General features: G+C 41.6%; 1 protein-coding gene across 1 annotated transcript in view; it reads left to right on the top strand.

The window, feature by feature from the left end:
- The window catches only part of KCNH5 (potassium voltage-gated channel subfamily H member 5), a 321,694-nt gene that overhangs the window by 259,614 nt on the left and 43,361 nt on the right, over window positions 1–18,719 (top strand). Inside the window, exon 10 of the mRNA XM_046010148.1 lies at window positions 550–746. Coding sequence (XP_045866104.1) covers window positions 550–746 — 197 coding nt within the window. The remainder of the gene's footprint in view (window positions 1–549; window positions 747–18,719) is intronic.

Raw genomic sequence — 18,719 nt, 5'->3', positions numbered from 1 at the left:
GAAGAAAGAATGAAACTAAAAAGTCACCTTTGCTCCTTCTAGTCAGAATGGGAAAAGTTCGATGGCAGAAGGTAATGAAACTATTTGTTAAAATGAGATTTTTGGCTTCTCTGTTGGATTTTATTTATTCATACCGCTCGGGATTTCCATCAAGAATTGAATTCAGGGTGATGTTACTTTACATATTATATGAAAGTGTTATGCATTGTTACACCTATTTGAATGGGGTTATCCACTCAGGTTCTAAATTATGCGAGTCGATCAATACCAAAACTGTGTAAAAATAGTGATTAGGAGGGGCATCTGGGTGGCTCAGCGGGTTAAAGCCTCTGCCTTCGGCTCAGGTCATGATCCCAGGGTCCTGGGATCAAGCCCCGCATCGGGCTCTCTGCTTGGCTGGGAGCCTGCTTCCTCCTCTCTCTCTCTCTGCCTGCCTCTCTGCCTACTTGTAATCTCTATCTGTCAAAAAAATAAATCTTTAAAAAAAAATAGTGATTAGGATAAGAACTAGTGTAGATAGTTGAATCCATATCTGATACTATTTTCCAGGGAAAGGTGATGTATTTGGAGACATCTTCTGGAAGGAAACCACCCTTGCTCACGCGTGTGCCAATGTCCGAGCACTGACATACTGTGATCTCCACATCATCAAGCGAGAAGCCTTGCTCAAAGTCCTGGACTTCTATACAGCTTTTGCAAACTCCTTCTCAAGGAATCTCACTCTTACTTGCAATCTGAGGAAACGGGTATGTTGTGTGAATCTTCTTGCCCTTCTTAGTATCTATAGGGTTAATATGTCATGCTCTATTAGTTGAGAAATGCAAGACATGTTTCATTTTGCACTCGTAAGTTCTCATTCAAGTAAAGTGACATAATTTTCTCTCCCTTTCTTTATATTTTGTTTACTTTTTAAGGCGGAGATTCTAGAGTACGTGGTTAAAGACTTGGATCTTTATAATTTAAGTTAAAAGGAAAAACAGGGTTGAAGAGAAACAAACAAACTGTGCTCTAACGTAATTAGTTCTTGGGGTTTATAATAACTGCCATAAAAATAACATGAGTGTCTCTTTATTATGTGGATTTTATTTTTTAGGTTGGTAAGGTTAATCCAGCTGGTTGCTTATTTTTATATTCCTGACTATTTAAAAACCCTTTCTCATTTAATGATCAGTTCATAAGGCTTATTTCCCTGTGAATTCTTTCCAAGCACATTATCTTAAAAAAAATAATTAGCCACACTGACATATCCTACAAATAGGTATAACAACTCTTAACTTTGCACTACTGCAACAACCATAATATTCATGGCCATTTTCTTTTTTATTGATGAGTGTGACACAAATTTAATTTGCATAAAGAAATATCCTAGCTATGATTTATAGGTCATTGGATATAGGCTAGGACTCTTTTATTGCCAAGAATGAAATGCACATTTGGACAATTGCACTTAAGGAATTTCATCACAGATGATTGCCTGTCTATGGTGAAGTATTTTGAAATAACAAGCTTTCCCTCCCACTGGCCCCCTAAATAGAACCTTCCCTTTGTTAACACAGAGGAGAAAAATCAAGCCAAGATACAGATCAGCATCTCTACTACAGATACGAACATAAGCACATCATTATAATTCCCTACAGGGGGGTCTAGGAGAGGATAGGACTGCTGGAGGCATGCTCGTACTAGCTGTGTCATGACATGGGATCTATATTAGAACAGCATTTTCATTTTCTGTTTTCGTTCTAGTAAATGGGTATTGAGCATCCACAACCTGCTAGACAATGTGTAAAGAGTTTTCGCAAGCACAAAAGACTAACTCGAGTCCCTATGCTGAAGGTGTGAGTCCCTTTGCTTAAGCCAGGTGTGAACATTCTATTCTACACAATAAGTGAAACATATACTTGTACAAGTAACTGAAAGTTGAGGTTAGTGATGGACGTGGAAGAGGGCTGCCGATAGGAACTGACTGTGGAACTTTCTTGCTTTTTCGTTAGGGAGCGTGGAGTCTCGTCTAATTAGAAATATGTCTCCTTTGCTCTGTACTCTACCTTCCCCAATGACAAATTCCTCTTCTACAAGGCAGCCTGTTAGATACTTGAGACTCTTATATCTTGTTAAGTCTTCTCCAATATAAATTTTGCCAGCTCTGGAGTCTTCCCACATACCACAAGATTACCGAAACCCCTATCCATCATCGTTATGGTCCTTAGGACAGATCTTATTTGTCACTGTCCTCCTCGAAGCATGTTGTTTACACAGTATCTCATCTGATGTTTATAATATTCCTGTGGAATAAAGGACAGTTATTTTCCCTTCAAAACACATGAGAAAACTCAGGGCCAGAAGGATTAATTTCAAATCACAACCGATATATTCGCAGTGCAGGGTCTCTAGGAGGGATAATTAAGGTAACTCACCAGCAGAAAATAAATTTTGATTCTTCAGAATGAGTTTATCACAAAGCTCTCTGGCCTCTTTTTATGTTTTTTTTCGCACAGGCATATGCACACACCACACACACACACACACACACAGAGTTATGAAGGCTGAGTGCACATATTTCTGATAAGAGAAGCTAGAGACAGAAAACTGTGTATGTTTTAAAGATTTTATTTATTTGTTTAGAGAGAGAAAGAGAGTGGGTGGGGGAAGGGAAAGGGAGAGACGATCTCCAGCAAACTCTCTGTTGAGCTCGGAGCCTGATACGGGGCTTGATCCTACAACCTTGAGATAACGACCTGAGCCGAAACCCAGAGTCGTTGGAAACCCAGAGTGCTTTAAAAAAAGCACACACACACACACACACACACACACACACACACACACACCCCTGTGTGTGCTTTTTTTAACAGGACCCAGGGATGGGGCCCCCTCCCTCTGCAGGGGCTGGTGCACAAGTGACATCAAATGGCTTCTTCCCTTTCTAACCTGTTCCCTTTACAACCTGTGTCACGTTTTTATTTTTTAATAATTCACCCATCCTCAATGACGGATGGTCTCAATAACTTGGCAAAACGTGGGGATAGCTGTACTGTCAGTCAGTGTCACTTCATTCAGGAAAAGAAAAAGTATTCTCATTAAAAAAAAAAATTACCCACTGAGAAGAAATCCTCCAATGACTCGTGAGAATAACTACCCTTTTGAGAGCCTCTTTTATACCCATGCACTTGAACACATTTTCTATGTAATAACTGACCTTATGAAATTTCAGTCACCCACAGATGAGGCACCTCATTCCCATTCCATCGACGAAGAGGCTGACGTTGTGAGACTGGGAGAGCTAGGTGCCAAAGAAAGCATGGCTCAGGGTCTGGATTTGAATCCATCTCTGTCTGATTCTAAAACGCAGATCTTAGATGCTACCCTGTTGCTTTGGCTTGCCAAAGTACTTGATTTTTTTTCCCCACAACAATATTCCACAGACACACTCTCAACAATTTATAGTTTCTCATGCACACAGTCGCTTTCGCTTCGTTCCCCATGGAGCTATTAATAAAAGGGTATTTTGTTCTTGTGGCTGTTACAGCAAGCATTCTTGCATTGAGTATTTTTTGGGAACTAGATATTTGTTGTGAGTTCTATGATCAAGACTATGTCCTTAGTATGCTCTTGATATCTCATAGCTTTCAGAACCCCTCATTAAGGGTGTGTTTCTAGTCAGCCCGGGGGAGGGGGTTTGGAACCCAGATGCTCAGCCATCACAGATTACAGCTCTGGCCACATGAGCACGTGCAGTGGCAGGGTGGAGGGCTTGGCGCAGTGTGGGATTCTTGGTGGTCGCCCTAGTGGGGGTGTGGCAACACTTTAGCTACCTGCCCTCCCGACTCCTTTATGGAAGAGTAAGAGATCTGTTATGTCAGCATAGTTCCCACTAACCATCCTTAAATTCCTCTCTATAAAAATTCTAGAACTAGAACCATAATTTCATGCAATAACTACAGCAGGGGTTGGCAAACTTTCTCTGTCAAGGACTGTTCAGTAGATATTTTAGGATTTGAGGGCCACAGAACCTGTCTCCACTACTCAAGCTCGCCATTGTGTGAAAGCAGCTGTCTTAGCTCAGGGCACCCTCACAAAATACTGTAGGCTTAAACAACAGGAATTTATTCCCCACAGTTCTGGAGGCTGAGAAGTCCAAGATCAAGGTGCTGCTTCTGATGTGTCCTCTCTTTTCTTCCTGGCTGGCAGACCTCTGCCTTCTCGCTGTGTCCTCACATGGGCTGTGAGTGAGGGAGAGAAAAAAATGGAAAGAGAGAGGCAGGGAGGGAGTGAGAGAGAGAGAGGTGGGAGGAAGAGACAGAGAAGGAAAGCGATCTCTCTAGTACCTCTTCTGATTAGGGCGGTAATCTCATCATGAGGACCCTACCCTCAGGGCCTCATCAAAACCTAAAAACTCCCAGAACCTTTTCTTCAGATATCATCACAGTGGGAGATTAGGGCTTTAAGATATGAATCTGGGGGGAATACAGTTCAGTTCAGCGCAGCAGCCAAAGAGAGTATGTAAATAACTGAGCAGAGCCGTGCTTTAGTAAAACTACATAGACAAGTGGCTCGCACAGGCCTGTAACGTGTCCATGGCTGAAAGGAGAAGACAAAGTTAGCTAGGGAGCACGCGAGTCTGCACACAGAGTTCAAGTACGCTTGTATTAGAATGCAGATATACCACTTGTCACTCAGAGGTGATCATGAAGTGGAAAAGGCCATCCAGCAGAGGCTGCTGCAAGAGCCAGGTCAGTAACAGCCCCGAGGGGGGCCAGGCGCAAGTGGCCATGGAAGACGAGTTCGCACCACCTGTAAGGGGATGGCTGCCACTCCGTCCGCTTGCACACTGCCTTGGTGGAATGCCAGCCCAGTGTGGCTTGGTCTGCGTATTTTTTTCACCAGAGAAGCCAGAAGTAGACATTTTTATGCAAAAATCACATTAGTTTGGTAACTAATTTGCTTTATTTATTTATTTAATTTAAAGACTATGGTCAAACAGTGATGCCTGGATGGCTCAGTTGGTTAAGTGGCTGTCTTTCAGTTCAAGTCATTATTCCAGGGTCCTGGGATTGGGCCCCACATCAGGCTCCCTGCTCAGCAGAGAGCCTGCTTCTCTCTCTTCCTCTGCCTGCCTGTGAATTTGCATAAGAAAAATTACTACAGGGACGCCTGGGTGGCTCAGTTGGTTAGGCGGCTGCCTTTGGCTCAGGTCATGATCCCAGGGTCCTGGGAGCGAGTCCCACATCGGGCTCCTTGCTCTGCAGGGAGCCTGCTTCGCCCTGCCTCTGCCTGCAACTCTGTCTGCCTGTGTGCTCTTTCTCTCTCTCTCTAATAAATAAATAAAATCTTAAAAAAAAAAAGAAAAATTACTACATCTATTACATCTTTATTTTCTTTAATTTCTAAGTGGAATGTAGCTTTTCCTTCCATTATGAAGGTTGAGAACAAACTACAGTATTAGTAGAAGTACCAAAAGAAATCATAGATGTTTTCATATTGTATTTGTTGAAGTGTTTAGGCTCAGTAATTATCATAGTTATTATAGATGTGCTCCTAAGATGACATTATTTATTGTGTTAATGAAAAAAAAGTACATAGATTACTATTTTGTGAATTATTATTTTTTGAGCAAATTTTAAAAATTTAGTTGAGAGAGAGCACGTGAGAGTATGAGTGCAGGGAGAGGCAGAGGGGGAGGGAGAAGCAGACTCCCCTGCTGAGCAGGAAGCCTGATGCGGGGCTCAATCCCAGGACCCGGGGCCTGAGCTGAAGGCAGACGCTTAACCAACGGAGCCACCCAAGCGCCCTACTATTTCGTGAATTATTTTTTAATATTTTGGTAACTGGATTTCATTATGATGTTTTTCATTTGCAGTACCATGTATTCTATTTTGGGCATTTAAAGCAACTTTTCTGAATTGAGGGCTGTTCTACAGGCTTTACTAGACTGCTGGAGATTACTATTCCCTGTATGACAGTCAGAAACTAAACTCAGTTGAGCAAAAGGACTGGTTTGTGTAGTTTTTTCAGTAATCAGAACACAATTCCATAGTTTTTGGTAAGTTTAAACATATACATAAAAGGTTAGGAGAGCAACACAGGAAGGTTGACTCACTTGTTCACTTTATGTATTTATGTAGTTAATTAACAGAAAATACAATTTGCTGGAATAACAAAAATGATGTTTCTCAAGCTGAAGACTAAGCCTCAGGTGTAGGTCTGAAGAGGCAGGTGGCACATGGAGCCCAGGTGATATCTATATTTTAAAGGATTTTAATCAGATTTTTAAAGTAATTAGTGCACTTCTGCTCATTCTGCCAAGCTGTGATGCAATGGAGTTATCATCTGTTTAAAAAGGGTTAACATAGGCGCGCCTGAGTGGCTCAGTGGGTTAAGGCCTCTTCCTTCAGCTCGGGTCATGATCCCAGGGTCCTGGGATCGAGCCACACAGCGGGCTCTCTGCTCGGTGGGGAGCCTGCTTCCTCCTCTCTCTCTCTGCCTGCCTCTCTGCCTACTTGTGATCTCTGTCTGTCAAATAAATAAATAAAATCTTTAGAGAAAGGAAAAAAAAAAGGAGAGAGTTAACATAGCAGGTCTGACCGCTGTGCTTGGAAGACCTGCTTATGAAGTGGGGCCCTGGGCTGGCTTCAGGGAACCTGGGTTTCAGGAGGGTTCCTGCCAGACTGGTGGGTGGGAGTACCTCACCGTGCCCACACTGTTTATTCAAACAGTGTGGTCTGTGCTAAACATTTACTTAGAGCTACATTAAGTGTGGTTGGGGTTTTGAGTTATTTCTAAATATTTCCTCCTCTTTCAAGCTAGGGTGAACATATTTTCCTCCAGATGGACTATTTAGATAAGAGGAGTACAGAGTTTTATTTCTATTTTTGGTACCTCTTCTGACAAGACCCTTTGACAAAGTGTGGCTGGGAAGGTATTGGTGGGTTGAGTGGCTATCAGTATATATCGTTTGTGGCCTTACTACAAACCTAGGGGGCATGGAGATAAAAGACCCAGTGTCTGGTCTCTGGGGGCTTGCAGTCTAACAAGAGAGTCAAATAAATCCTAACAGTCTGATAAGTGCTATGTGAGAGTTACATTCAGGGTACATGGCAGAGAGGCAAGGGGAGAGGAAAGGAATCCACCTAGCTCAGGGAGGACGCAAGGAGACATTTTAGGAGGTGATGATGACACGGGCATTAGGATTTCATTGTAAGCAGAATAATGTTCTAGAGGAAGGATCTTGTAGGTGACCTGGTCCAACTTATTTTCTTTGCAGTTGAGGAAATGAGATCCAGAGAATTAAATGACTTGCTCAAGATTGCTTAGCAAGTTAGCATCAGAGATGGGATGGGAATCCAAGTCCTTTGAATTCCATGCTGCTGGCATTTTTTACCAGTTAGCTTCATTGGCGAGCCCTGTTCGTAGAAGATTGTGAGTAAAATGCAACACTTGATTGTGTTCATTTTTCACAGGGAAAAAGGAAGGTAGATGGCATGAGCTTGCATGTGATTCACAGATTGATTTTAATGTCTTTTACACCATGATTCGGGATAAAACTAACAGCAGAGCCCCCAAACCAAGCTGTAGGCAGTGTTGAGAGTTGTGAACAGGACTCCCGATGTCAGCACGGGCCAGTGTGCGTGGTGTGGCCACAGCAGGTATGTCACTGGCATTGTGAAGGGTCTCATTTTTAGTAAAAGCATGTAACTTACATATCAGTCCTGTTCGAGAGGTATTAATACGATGAAATACTGCCTTGCTGATAATGCTGTGGTTGTGATCCATTCTCTGCTTTCTTGTCGGTACTTTTAAGAACTGTACTGGCTGCTGCACCAGTTAGGATAAACGTAGATAAAAAGAAAACTTCCCACATTAAACAAAACTTCCCATTTTTTCCCCATCTTTGTGTTTTGAGTTATTTTCTTGAGAGTCTAGTATTTTCACATTAGAAGTTACAAAAAATATATTGACAAGTTTACTGCTCAAAGTGTTACTTATTAGTGCGAAAACTGTTCATTGATGATAAAAGAGGGAGAGGGAGAGGAAGGTAGAATGACTGGAAAAAAGAAATAAAAGAATAACAAGTATTTCCACATAGAATTGGGAAAATATGAGACCTGACAGCAGGAGGCAGTGAGGGAATGAGCTGGTACCGAGAATGACTCGTTAGGAATGAGAAACAAGATTGCCTTGTGGTCAATACCAAAAATGCAAATGAAGAGATTGCTAACTAAAATTTGAAAAGAAACAAAAGAAGTAGTTAAGATTGCCCGATATCAATACAGACTGAAAATTGGGTAATATACTGAGCTTCCCTCTTAAAGGCCACATCTATTATATTAATGAGTGTGAACCCCTCTTGTGGTTCCACGTTGAGTGGTCACGGCCAGGGGACTATGTGTCTTTTCATTCCGTGGCTCTGCTGAATTTGTTGCTGGTGTTGTGGAGATTTTTAAGCCAAATGGCTCTGGAGACAATGCTTCTCATACATCTACTACTGCGATGGAGCAGATCCCCTTGGACATTGATCAAAAGTGATGCCACACTGACACTTGCCCTCAGTGGTGGTCTCAAAGAAACGTTGACCCATCTTGCTCCTGGTTTATACTCCTTTTTACCGGACATCTCGATGCCCTTTAGTTCAGATGCAAGCCAATTCAGGACCTATTAACGATATTAATGTATCCCTTGTATTAATCTGCTCAGAGTGCCATAACAAAATAACACAGACTGGGTGGTAAAACAGAAAGGTCTGACAGTCTGGGGGCCAGAAGTCCAAGACCACAGTGCCAGCAGGGTTGGTGTCTGGTGTCCTTGGGTTGCAGGTGGCACCTTCTTACTGTGTGCTCATCTGGCCTTTCCTCTGTGCGTGCACGTGAGGAAAGAAAGAATGAGCTCTCTCGTGTGCCTTCTTATAAGAACCTTAATCCGGATAGAGCAGAGACCCAACCTTATGACTTCATTTAACCATACTGTTTAATTAGAAGCCACATCTCCAGGTGCATCCACACTGGGAGTGGGAGCTTAAACACATGAGTGTTTTTTGTTGTTGTTTTAAATTAAATGTGTAGGAGCAACTTTGAGAAGTATTCTAAAACCAAAACTTAGAGCTGAACTAGGTCTGTGTTACTGGAGACACGTAGCAGCATCAACATTCAGTACCGATTTTTGTTAATATTTAGGCCAGGCATCATTATCAATACTAGCAAAACATTCTTGGGCTCCTACAGTGATTTAAGAAAGGGTGTCCATTCAAACATAGTTTCCCCCAAGAATGATGAATACACATTGTAAATTGGAAAAACAGAACCTAGAGGTACTTTTCCCTCCACCCCATCAGGCCAACATCCTTTTCCACAAATGGCCCTGTTTTTAAGTAGAGGGTCATAGAAGCCAGCTGTTATGGGTAGGGGGAGCGCCTGTCCTGTATTGTAAGGTTACAAGAGAAAGAAATAGTGGGTCACAAGTACTCTTGTAGTAGCACAGGCTTGGGGCTCAGTAAATGCTTTACTTTCCAGAAAGCATTCTTATCCTGGTGAATCCATTGGCACACAATGTCTTTATGTAAGCAGTGAAGCATCTTTGTAACAAATTACCTTTAATGGATGGAAAACAGACTAGAATCGGAGAGCGAATGGGCTTTGAGTCCTTGCACGGTAGACGCGTGCTGCCAACTATGTGTCTCTCAGGGGTCCGTCCTGGCATCTTTGAAGAAGGGCTTTAGGATTGTCATAAGGGTGTGTCAGCTTCACTCCCTTCTTTTCTTCCCCTTTTCTCCCATAGCAGCTGAAACAAAATATGGGAGTGCCTTCCTGCCACAAGCCTTCAACTTTTGTCATCCCATTAAAAAGACATCACTCAAACACCGTCCACACTTGGAACAAAAGCTCATATAGTCTCCACAAAAGTCCGAAGTGTTCATTGGACTCTGTGCTTCTCTCATAGCATGGATTGTGGTCCTTTGGTTTCCTATAGACATTTTTATTTTTTTCAGCTCAACAGTGAGCTCCTCAAAGTAGATATTTTCTGTGATCTCTTTATTGCCAACGAGCAGAATAGTGCCTGCTGTGTCATTGAATGGGTGAGTCGGTGAATGAAGGAAAAGGAAGCAGACATACCGGCCAGCACGGTTTTGATCCTCACTGACTAGAATAATCACTGTCGTCCAGAAAAACAAATGATGCCCTTGACCATTTTGGCAAAGAGCCTTATGAGACAGGATTATGCAAAGGGCCATTACTAATTAGTGTTAAAACATAATTAGAGTTAACGTCCAGCTGCAGCTTTGAGCCACACGTGCGGGCAGATTCCTCACAAGGCAGCGGTCTCTGCCGCCTGTTAAGAGCACAGCAACCTTGACCTCATCGTGTGAATTCAGACCACCTGATAGCAGGGGACTTGGAAGAACAAACTTGTTTTCTCAGTTTCCTTTGAAGAATCTGCGTACACCCTTGGATCTGAGCAGGGGGCAGTTAGAATTTTCATTCCCTTCACTGATCATCAGGCTTGCAAATTCACTGTGAACTCCCGGGCAGCATCTCTGCGCTGTCCTGGGCGGTCCTGGGCGGTATCCTGATGATCAGTGAAGGTGGCTTGTAGCAGTTGCCGCTCCAAACTGAAGGAGCTCGCTGCCTTGCAAGTTTCACACTGCACAGGCTGTCTCATTTGAGCTTCGAGTCGACACTATAGGGAAGGGAGCTAGGAGCGGCGAGGGGGCTTGCTCGTGGCCACAAGGCTTATCTGATCGCTGCTCTGTTGTTCCAGCTTCTGTGTCTCAGCTCCAAGCTGGCTCTCGTTCCACCGATGATGGTTATAAGAGGCCGACTTTCAGCAATTCCAGAAGTTTATCATGTGCATTTAGAGGAAGCAGAGACTTCATTATGCAGTCTTTTGATTCCTTAAGCTGCTTCTATTCAGGGCTCTCTTGATCCGCTTCCAGATCTGCTTCCAGAATAAAATCTTTTCCACATTTAGTTACCAGGACGTAGGTTCACAGATCCCTCAGTCTTCGGTGATGCCTCCAAAGCACTATTTAAGGACAGAATTTCTCATGTTTCACTCTGGGGGTGGGGGGCGTGTGGTGGGGAGCAGAATTCAATCATTTATCAACATATTGGACAGTAGATTATACAGTCTGTTTGATAGCTCCTATTTTCCAAACTAGAGTTTATTTTTATTGTAAGAAAATATGTATTCTACTAGTAAATGAGGGGCATGAATAAGCCTTTAGTATAGTCAGAAGAGTATTTAACTAACATAAGAAGGTAGGTATTTTATAGATCAGTTTTTCTTGGGAATCTTCAAAGTAGCCAACTGTCCACTTGAAAAGTTGTTTTTATTTTTGGGCTGAATCCTGCCTGACAATAGTGCCTTTTTAGGGTCATCATAGCTGGAACCAGACTGTTCATTCCATGTATTTACCACTCCTTAATTTTCAACCATTAATGATTGATGAGGGGCCTCCAGAAGCACAGGGCTTTCATACCATCTTCATTGAAAGGAAAACTCTCCTTTGAATGAACAAAGCAAGGATTTCTATTAATAGTAAGACTGAAATGTATGTAATAGTTGCTTCCCTAGTTCCTTTTGGTATTGATTTGAATTTCGAATACATGCAATTTTCCTATACTACTTTCTTATGTATCTTTTTCCTTCTCTGTTGTGGAGAAAGAAGTCAATGGATCACCTCTGTGGTTGTATATATAGTATATATATGTGTGTATAGATAGATGTACATATATATAAAAAATACAAAATATATGATATATAATAAGTGTGTATTTTACATATATATTACATATATTTATTTTACATATGTGTGTGTGTATCCATACACACACACACATACACACACACTTACAGTTTGGATCTGTTCACAGATCTGTATTTTAGTGTATTTTCAGGCAGAGCTCTTTTGGGGGGTTTCCTCCCTCCCCAGTCCCCAAGATAACATCTAAATTTGATTACATAGTTTGTCCCTGTAGAGATTTCTTCCCTTCACTCTTTGAGCTTAATTCACTGACCCGGCTTTTTCTGTCCTCTGAGGAGCCTGAGAAAATATTGAACTCAATAGACATGTATTCAAAAGGTTTCCATGCTGATTCTGAGAAGTAGCTTTTGTAACACTTTACAACAGATTTTGAAAGCTTATTCAGAGGAGGGGTTTCAAGATGTTTACAGTGAATTCAGTGAATTCAGACTATTGTTAAAAAAAGTAAATAGGGCACCTGGGTGGCTCATTTGGTTGAGCAACTGCCTTCTGCTCAGTTTGTGATCCCAGAGGCCTGGGATCAAATCCGCATAGGGCTCCCAGCTCCATGGGGAGTCTGCTTCTCCCTCTGACCTTCTCCCCTCTCATGCTCTCTCTCACTGTCTCTCTCTCAAACAAATAAATAAAATCTTTTAAAAAAAAAGTAAAATAAATGTCGCATTAAAATATATCAATATATATAGACTAGAAAGCATTTTAGAGCATTATATGCATTTTGCAAATGAAAAAAAGTGGAGATCTGCTCTCTAGTTAGACTGAATTCTTAATAGTTACCATTATGACCAAAGTAGTATCTGTCTTCCTGGAATGTCTGTCTCTTTTCCCATCTGAGAGGGACATTTCATAGATTTTGACATTCCAATCAAGTTATCTTCCCCAAAGGAATCAAATCAAGTCTTCCTACCAAATAATCGGAGACACTCACTTGACCCAGTGAGGCTCCAGTAATTTCTCCCAGAGAAAGTCATTCATTTTCTGCCTCTTCTTTCTGAATCAGGTTATACTTGATTTACCCAACACTTTCAGAAGTTGGCATTTGATTTCACTGGAGTTTGCCCTGTGTCCCCAGTTTGATCCTTCAGAGAGTGATGTCATCTGTAGGAGTTCAGCAGAGCTGCCCCAAGGAAACTCACCGTGCGGGAGGCAGACTGCAGAGTAAAGATGGTAACTGCTCATTTTGCAGGTCGGAAGCTGCTAGATTCCCCTGATAGCAGCTCACGGAAGTACTGCCGGGCACTGGACCCTGTCTGGGAATTGTCCAGTCGTGCTTTAGCAACAACTTTATGTGGTTGTCAATGGCATCATAATCCCAACATGTTAAATGGGTAATAGGTAACACGGTCCTTTGGGAGTTAGTTTCCGGTGACAGGAAGACATATACCCCGTCTTGAGTGAGAAAAGAGAGGTTCCTAATGTTCGGAAATTGAGAAACTGGGATGTGGAATGACCCACTTAGCCACTGGAGAGTGCACTGTTACGTGGGGAAGGGTCTACTCTGCCAGGAAAAGCCAGCATAAGAGCTCAGATCCAGCCTTCCAGATTTATAATTCCATCAAATGAGGCTGACTGCTGGCTTGTTGATAGCAACATTTCCACACCTGACAGTCAGGGAATGGCTTGTTACTGTAATCATCAGGAAGACTTTCGCCATAGGCTGTTGGAGGTGGGAATGGGGGTGTAGAGTCAAGAAAGTGCCTGGTAGGGGGGCCTCAGTCCCTTTATTCTAATGCAGCTGATTTCTGAAGTGTTTGCAAGGAAGATCGCAATATGGCTTTTCGCTCTGGTGAAGAAACTATGAGAGAGTTCAATTTGGTTGCTTTGTCGGGCTGAAAAATCTCTGTTTTGGGGCTCCTGGGCCATTCTGTTTGGCACATTCCTTTTAGAAGGGTGTTTTAAATTGTGAACCAGCAATTCTATGGAGGTTGATAATGTTAATGAAGCTCAAACAATGCTGAGAGAGAGAGAGAACTTTAAAAATTCAAAGAACCATCAAGACAAGTCCATCAGCAGGAAAGACTTGCAACAAATGTAATTATATGAAAATGTATCTGATGCTTGAGGGTCAGCTGGCTTTACTATACCAAACAGCATAAAAGACAGGTGAATTTCCAGTTTTTGAGTAAATTTAATAAAATAAACCTATCAGTCTCTTTGTGGGAAGTACAGGCATCTCAGTATTTTCCATGGTCGAATATCCATACCCCACAAATCAATTTACCATTGATGTCATAGAACTTCCAGTTATCCAGATATTTTTTCATTTTGTCCAAATCCCTTTCAGAAAAATATGACCAATTTATAAAACTACTACTTCTAGTGGTAGGATTCTATAGTCAGGTGTGTTCTAGTCTGTCAAAGATGCAGCTGATTATTTTGATTAAAGAGGATCAGAGATGCATTTAAAACCACACCAAAATAAAACCAAACTAATGTGAGTGACCAGGGCTATGATGAAGACAAACTATAACCATTCATACAGCAATAAAAGTGGTTATTTTAAATGGAGAGCAAGGCCAAAGGTGTTCTTCTATCGAGATATAAAAATACTTCTGTTCTCGGGGCGCCTGGGTAGCTCAGTGGGTTAAGCCGCTGCCTTCGGCTCACGTCATGATCTCAGGGTCCTGGGATCGAGTCCCACATCGGGCTCTCTGCTCGGCAGCGAGCCTGCTTCCCTCTCTCTCTCTCTCTCTGCCTGCCTCTCTGTCTGCTTGTGGTCTCTCTCTGTCAAATAAATAAATAAAATCTTAAAAAAAAATACTTCTGTTCTCTAAACTAAAAATTTGAGTTCACATCTTTAATATATGGGACAGCGAAATCATTAAAATTAAGACAAATGGAAGACAACTCGGGAAAAAATTACATTATGAAACTTGAATTGCTATTTTATAAAAGATACTAATCACCTTATCCTATGACTTTGACTCCTTCCTCAAGGATCAGCTTCGTCCCCACTTTGTCCATTCTCCTCCCGTCCTTGAGCTTCTTGTGATCTCTCCTTTCTCGGTGGTACTCCTGCACCATGCACCACTGTAGCATGTTCTTCAGTGTTACTCTGTGTTGCTTTGCAGGGTTATATGTATTCAATAGATGCCCTGTCTCCATGCATTGGCTATTAAGCTATTAAAGATAGAGAAATGTCTATTATCCCATACCTCCAACTGTTCTTTGCACTCTAGCACTCCAGTGACATTCGTATAATACTATTGCAGAGTTCATTGATTTAAAGCAATGTGTGTTGTTTCCCTTTCTAGTAATTGAGCCTGATGCCCATGGAGGCGTAGGCAGTGAGGGGAAAGAAGCAGGAAAAGAGGCATCTGATTTATTTTTTTAAAAATTCTGATAATTTTTAGGATAGTTGTAAATGTAGACTTAAGAATTTGCAAATATTACACTTCTGAGAAATTAGAAAATTCTTTGCAAAATTAAACATTAAAAATTCAGACTTGCCATTGGATTACTGTGAGCAAATACATCTTAACTGGTTAAACCTTGTCCAAAAATAGTAAAGGGAAATGGCCATATTTGGGATTCTCCAGGAGGCCCTTGAATTATTTCTTTGCTGGAATTAGACATGCAATTTAGTATAAGTCTTTAGTTGTTTTGGTGAAGGAAAAGGGGGAAGCATGTCCCAAACCCCTGTCTCCTTCACTCTTAAACAACTGTTGGCAGAAGTGGGCCATAGCTTCCACCCAATTCAAAAATAAAAGTGATCCTCTTTACACTCATAGGCAAGGGGCATCTATGCTTGTTCCCAAGGGATGTTCTAACACCTCTTTGGAAGGACTAGAAAGCCAGCTTTGAGTTCAAGTGTGTGATCTTGAGTGTGCACATGAGTTTATCACGATACCTCTGTTCGTACATCTATAAAATGAAATTAACAGTAGCCAATAAATATCCATGGAGTGCTTCTTACATGCCAGGCACTTTTCTAAATGCAGAATATCTAGGAGTGAATAAACCAGATAGTTCCCTGTCCTCATGGAGCTTAGGATCTAGTACCTCCCTCGCAGACTTGTATTAAGTGCATACAGACTGTCCCACATGAGGTTTTAGTGAATGTTAGCGGTGATGGTGCCAAAGATGATGGAGATGAAGAGAGTGATAAGGACCCATTTCAGAAATGGCAGTACCAGACGGGTGCCCATGATTCTCTCCCAAAATTCTAATGGGACGAGAAGGTCAGGCAATATCAGTTGTCTGTCAGTCACCAGTGATAAGAAAGTAAGAGAAATGTTAGCAAATCACCTCAGTCTAATCTCTGCAGAAGATAGAATCCTCCTCTTGTAAACAAAATGTAACAGGTAATGGCAAGGAATTCCTTACACAGCAGTAAAATATGCTGAAAATTTCAGAAATAAACATTGCTAAGCTTGCCCCGAATAATGTTGAGTTTTCCCAGAGGAAATGCCTACTTTCTTCTGTTAACACAAAACAATAGCTATCTCTACCTCTTTCTTTTTTTTTTTTTTTTTAAATATTTTATTCATTTGACAGAGAGAAATCACAACTAGGCAGAGAGGCAGGCAGAGAGAGAAGAGGAAGCAGGCTCCCTGCGGAGCAGAGAGCCCGACGTGGGGCTTGATCCCAGGACCCTAGGATCATGACCTGAGCTGAAGGCAGAGGCATTAACCCACTGAGCCACCCAGGTGCCCCTCTCTACCTCTTTCTAAACCCCACACATTTAGCATAACTTCTGTTGGGGGTGAACTCCCAGCTGTGGTCTCTGACATTGGATGAAATGATTTGGCTGAAGATACATATTAAAAGAATAGGCAGGAGTTGGGACGTCAAGTCCAGTTCTTGGCACTTGCCGCTCACGGATTGCATTTCTGTAGCCTAGGTTAATGGGCAACGTCCATGCTCTGTTTTGTTGTGTGTGCTAAGGTTAGCATTAGGCAATGTACTTTGATCTAAAAACTTGCACTTTAACTATAGGTTCTAAACTTATGCTGAATTATATCTCTTGAGTTTGAGCATTCTGCTGTCCTTTGAACTACTCTTCCCAACCATTCTCCTGTGGCTATAGAAACAATTACCACCTAAATGTGTTTGCCTTCGTGGATGACACTCAGGGAAAGCATTAGGAAAAGTGGAAAAAAGCTTTCCTTTCTGTGTCTAGGATTAACCCAGTGGTTTGTAAACCAAGAGCTAAGTTCATTCTTTTATTTAGAACCAGAAGCTGAAGTTGCATTGCACTTTTAGAAGTGAAAAGCAACATTTTCTTTCATATATTTTTTTAATTTCACCTGCCTTTAACATTAGGATATCTCTGAAGATATCCTATTTTATTTTTAAAAAACAATACTATTGGGGCGCCTGGGTGGCTCAGTGGGTTAAAGCCTCTGCCTTTTGCTCAGGTCATGATCCCGGGGTCCGGGATCGAGCCCTGCATCGGGCTCCTTGGTGGGGAGCCTGCTTCCTCCTCTCTCTCTCTCTGCCTTCCTCTCTACTTGTGATCTCTATCTGTCAAATAAATAAATAAAATCTTAAAAAAAAAAAAACAATACTATTTGCTTCTGTTCATCTGCTTGTGAAAGAATATAATAAAGAAAGGCCCTTGGCCTGTGAAGAAAGAGAAATATTGCTTGAACAAGCTCATTCCACTAGTCAGATCTGTTAAAGAAAAGGTGAGCTAATAACTTTCTTTTTAATAATATTTCCTGCAAGAAAAAGTTGCTCATTTTGTTCATGTTTGACATTTCATAAAAAAAGTAAAATTCGTTTTTAATGAAAAATATTCCACAGGGTTACTAATTAAAAGAAATGCAGGAAGAAAGATCCATCACTTAAAAAAAGAGCAACTCATGAATAAGAGAAAGTCTCCAGTCAAAAATACAGCTCAGGGAAATGCTCTCAGGATTGCTGGCTGGCAGGGGCATCAGTGTGACCCAACCCCATATCCTGGACGGCACCCCTGGGTCATCTGGGTCACCTGGGCATGAGATACTTTTGCAACAAAACTTTGGTGAACTTCAAATAGTAGATCCTTGAGTTTATTGCTTGAATCTTTGATTATACTTCTTATTTTTGGCCCTTGTTCTCATCAAATTGTAAACTACTTGAGGCCCAAGATTGTGAATAATGTAATCATAGCACCTAGAGTAGTATTTTGTACTGTAATGTTCAAAAAATATTTGGCAGGTGAGTGAATCAATATATAACTGCCTCCTATTTACAAGAGGACTGAATATAGTTATTATTATGTGGATTTATGCTCCCCTAACATAAATAATATCTCTAGGGAAAGGTTAAAAAGGCTAGAATTGTTTATTTAGAATTGAAGAGAAGTTAATGCTATTAAAAAAATCTTCACTAGAGCACGGTTGTGAGAAAATTGTAACATGTATTTTCTCTTTGGTGAATTAGTAGTTTCCTCTCACCTCCTGCAACCTCGAATCTTTCTCCATCCCCACTCCCTACAAACGTTATTCTCCACACAGTTTTTTGGAGCTTAGAAATAGCCATTCTTCTGCCAAGTCTGACATCTATCTTTTGGGGCATTGTGGAGGTATGAGGGAGGCAAGATACAGTATTCCTATGTTCAGCCCATATTTGGAACCAATGAGAGATCAAAAATACGATTATTACTAGAAAGCCTTGGGAGGATATGGCCTTAGGACTTTATCAAGTGTACTTTCTACATGTTAGCTGAGTCAGGCATATTTACCATCCAGGCACTGGTCTGGCTGGAAACTAAAGCTCTTCTGTAATATGGCAGAACCTGCTTAGATACACCCACGCCTCACTAGATGGGCCAGATGCTCTGTCTCTGTAGGAAGGACTCCTCACAAGGGGAGAAGAAATGGATAGGCTCAGGCTTCTTTTTCCAACCTCACTAACCAGAGAGATGGCTCCTCTTCTGGGGAAAAGGAAGTGAGAGATGGAGGAAAATGTTAGGAATGTTAGCCCAGAAGTCACGTCATTTGGATACATAATGAGGGGAGAATAAGTATTCTCCCCTCATGAG

This window comes from Meles meles, chromosome 6 (genome assembly GCF_922984935.1).
Source record: "Meles meles chromosome 6, mMelMel3.1 paternal haplotype, whole genome shotgun sequence".
In the NCBI taxonomy this organism is placed as follows: Eukaryota; Metazoa; Chordata; class Mammalia; order Carnivora; family Mustelidae; genus Meles; species Meles meles.
Note: the sequence above shows the minus strand (reverse complement) of the source record. Positions and strands in the feature narration are given on the sequence as shown.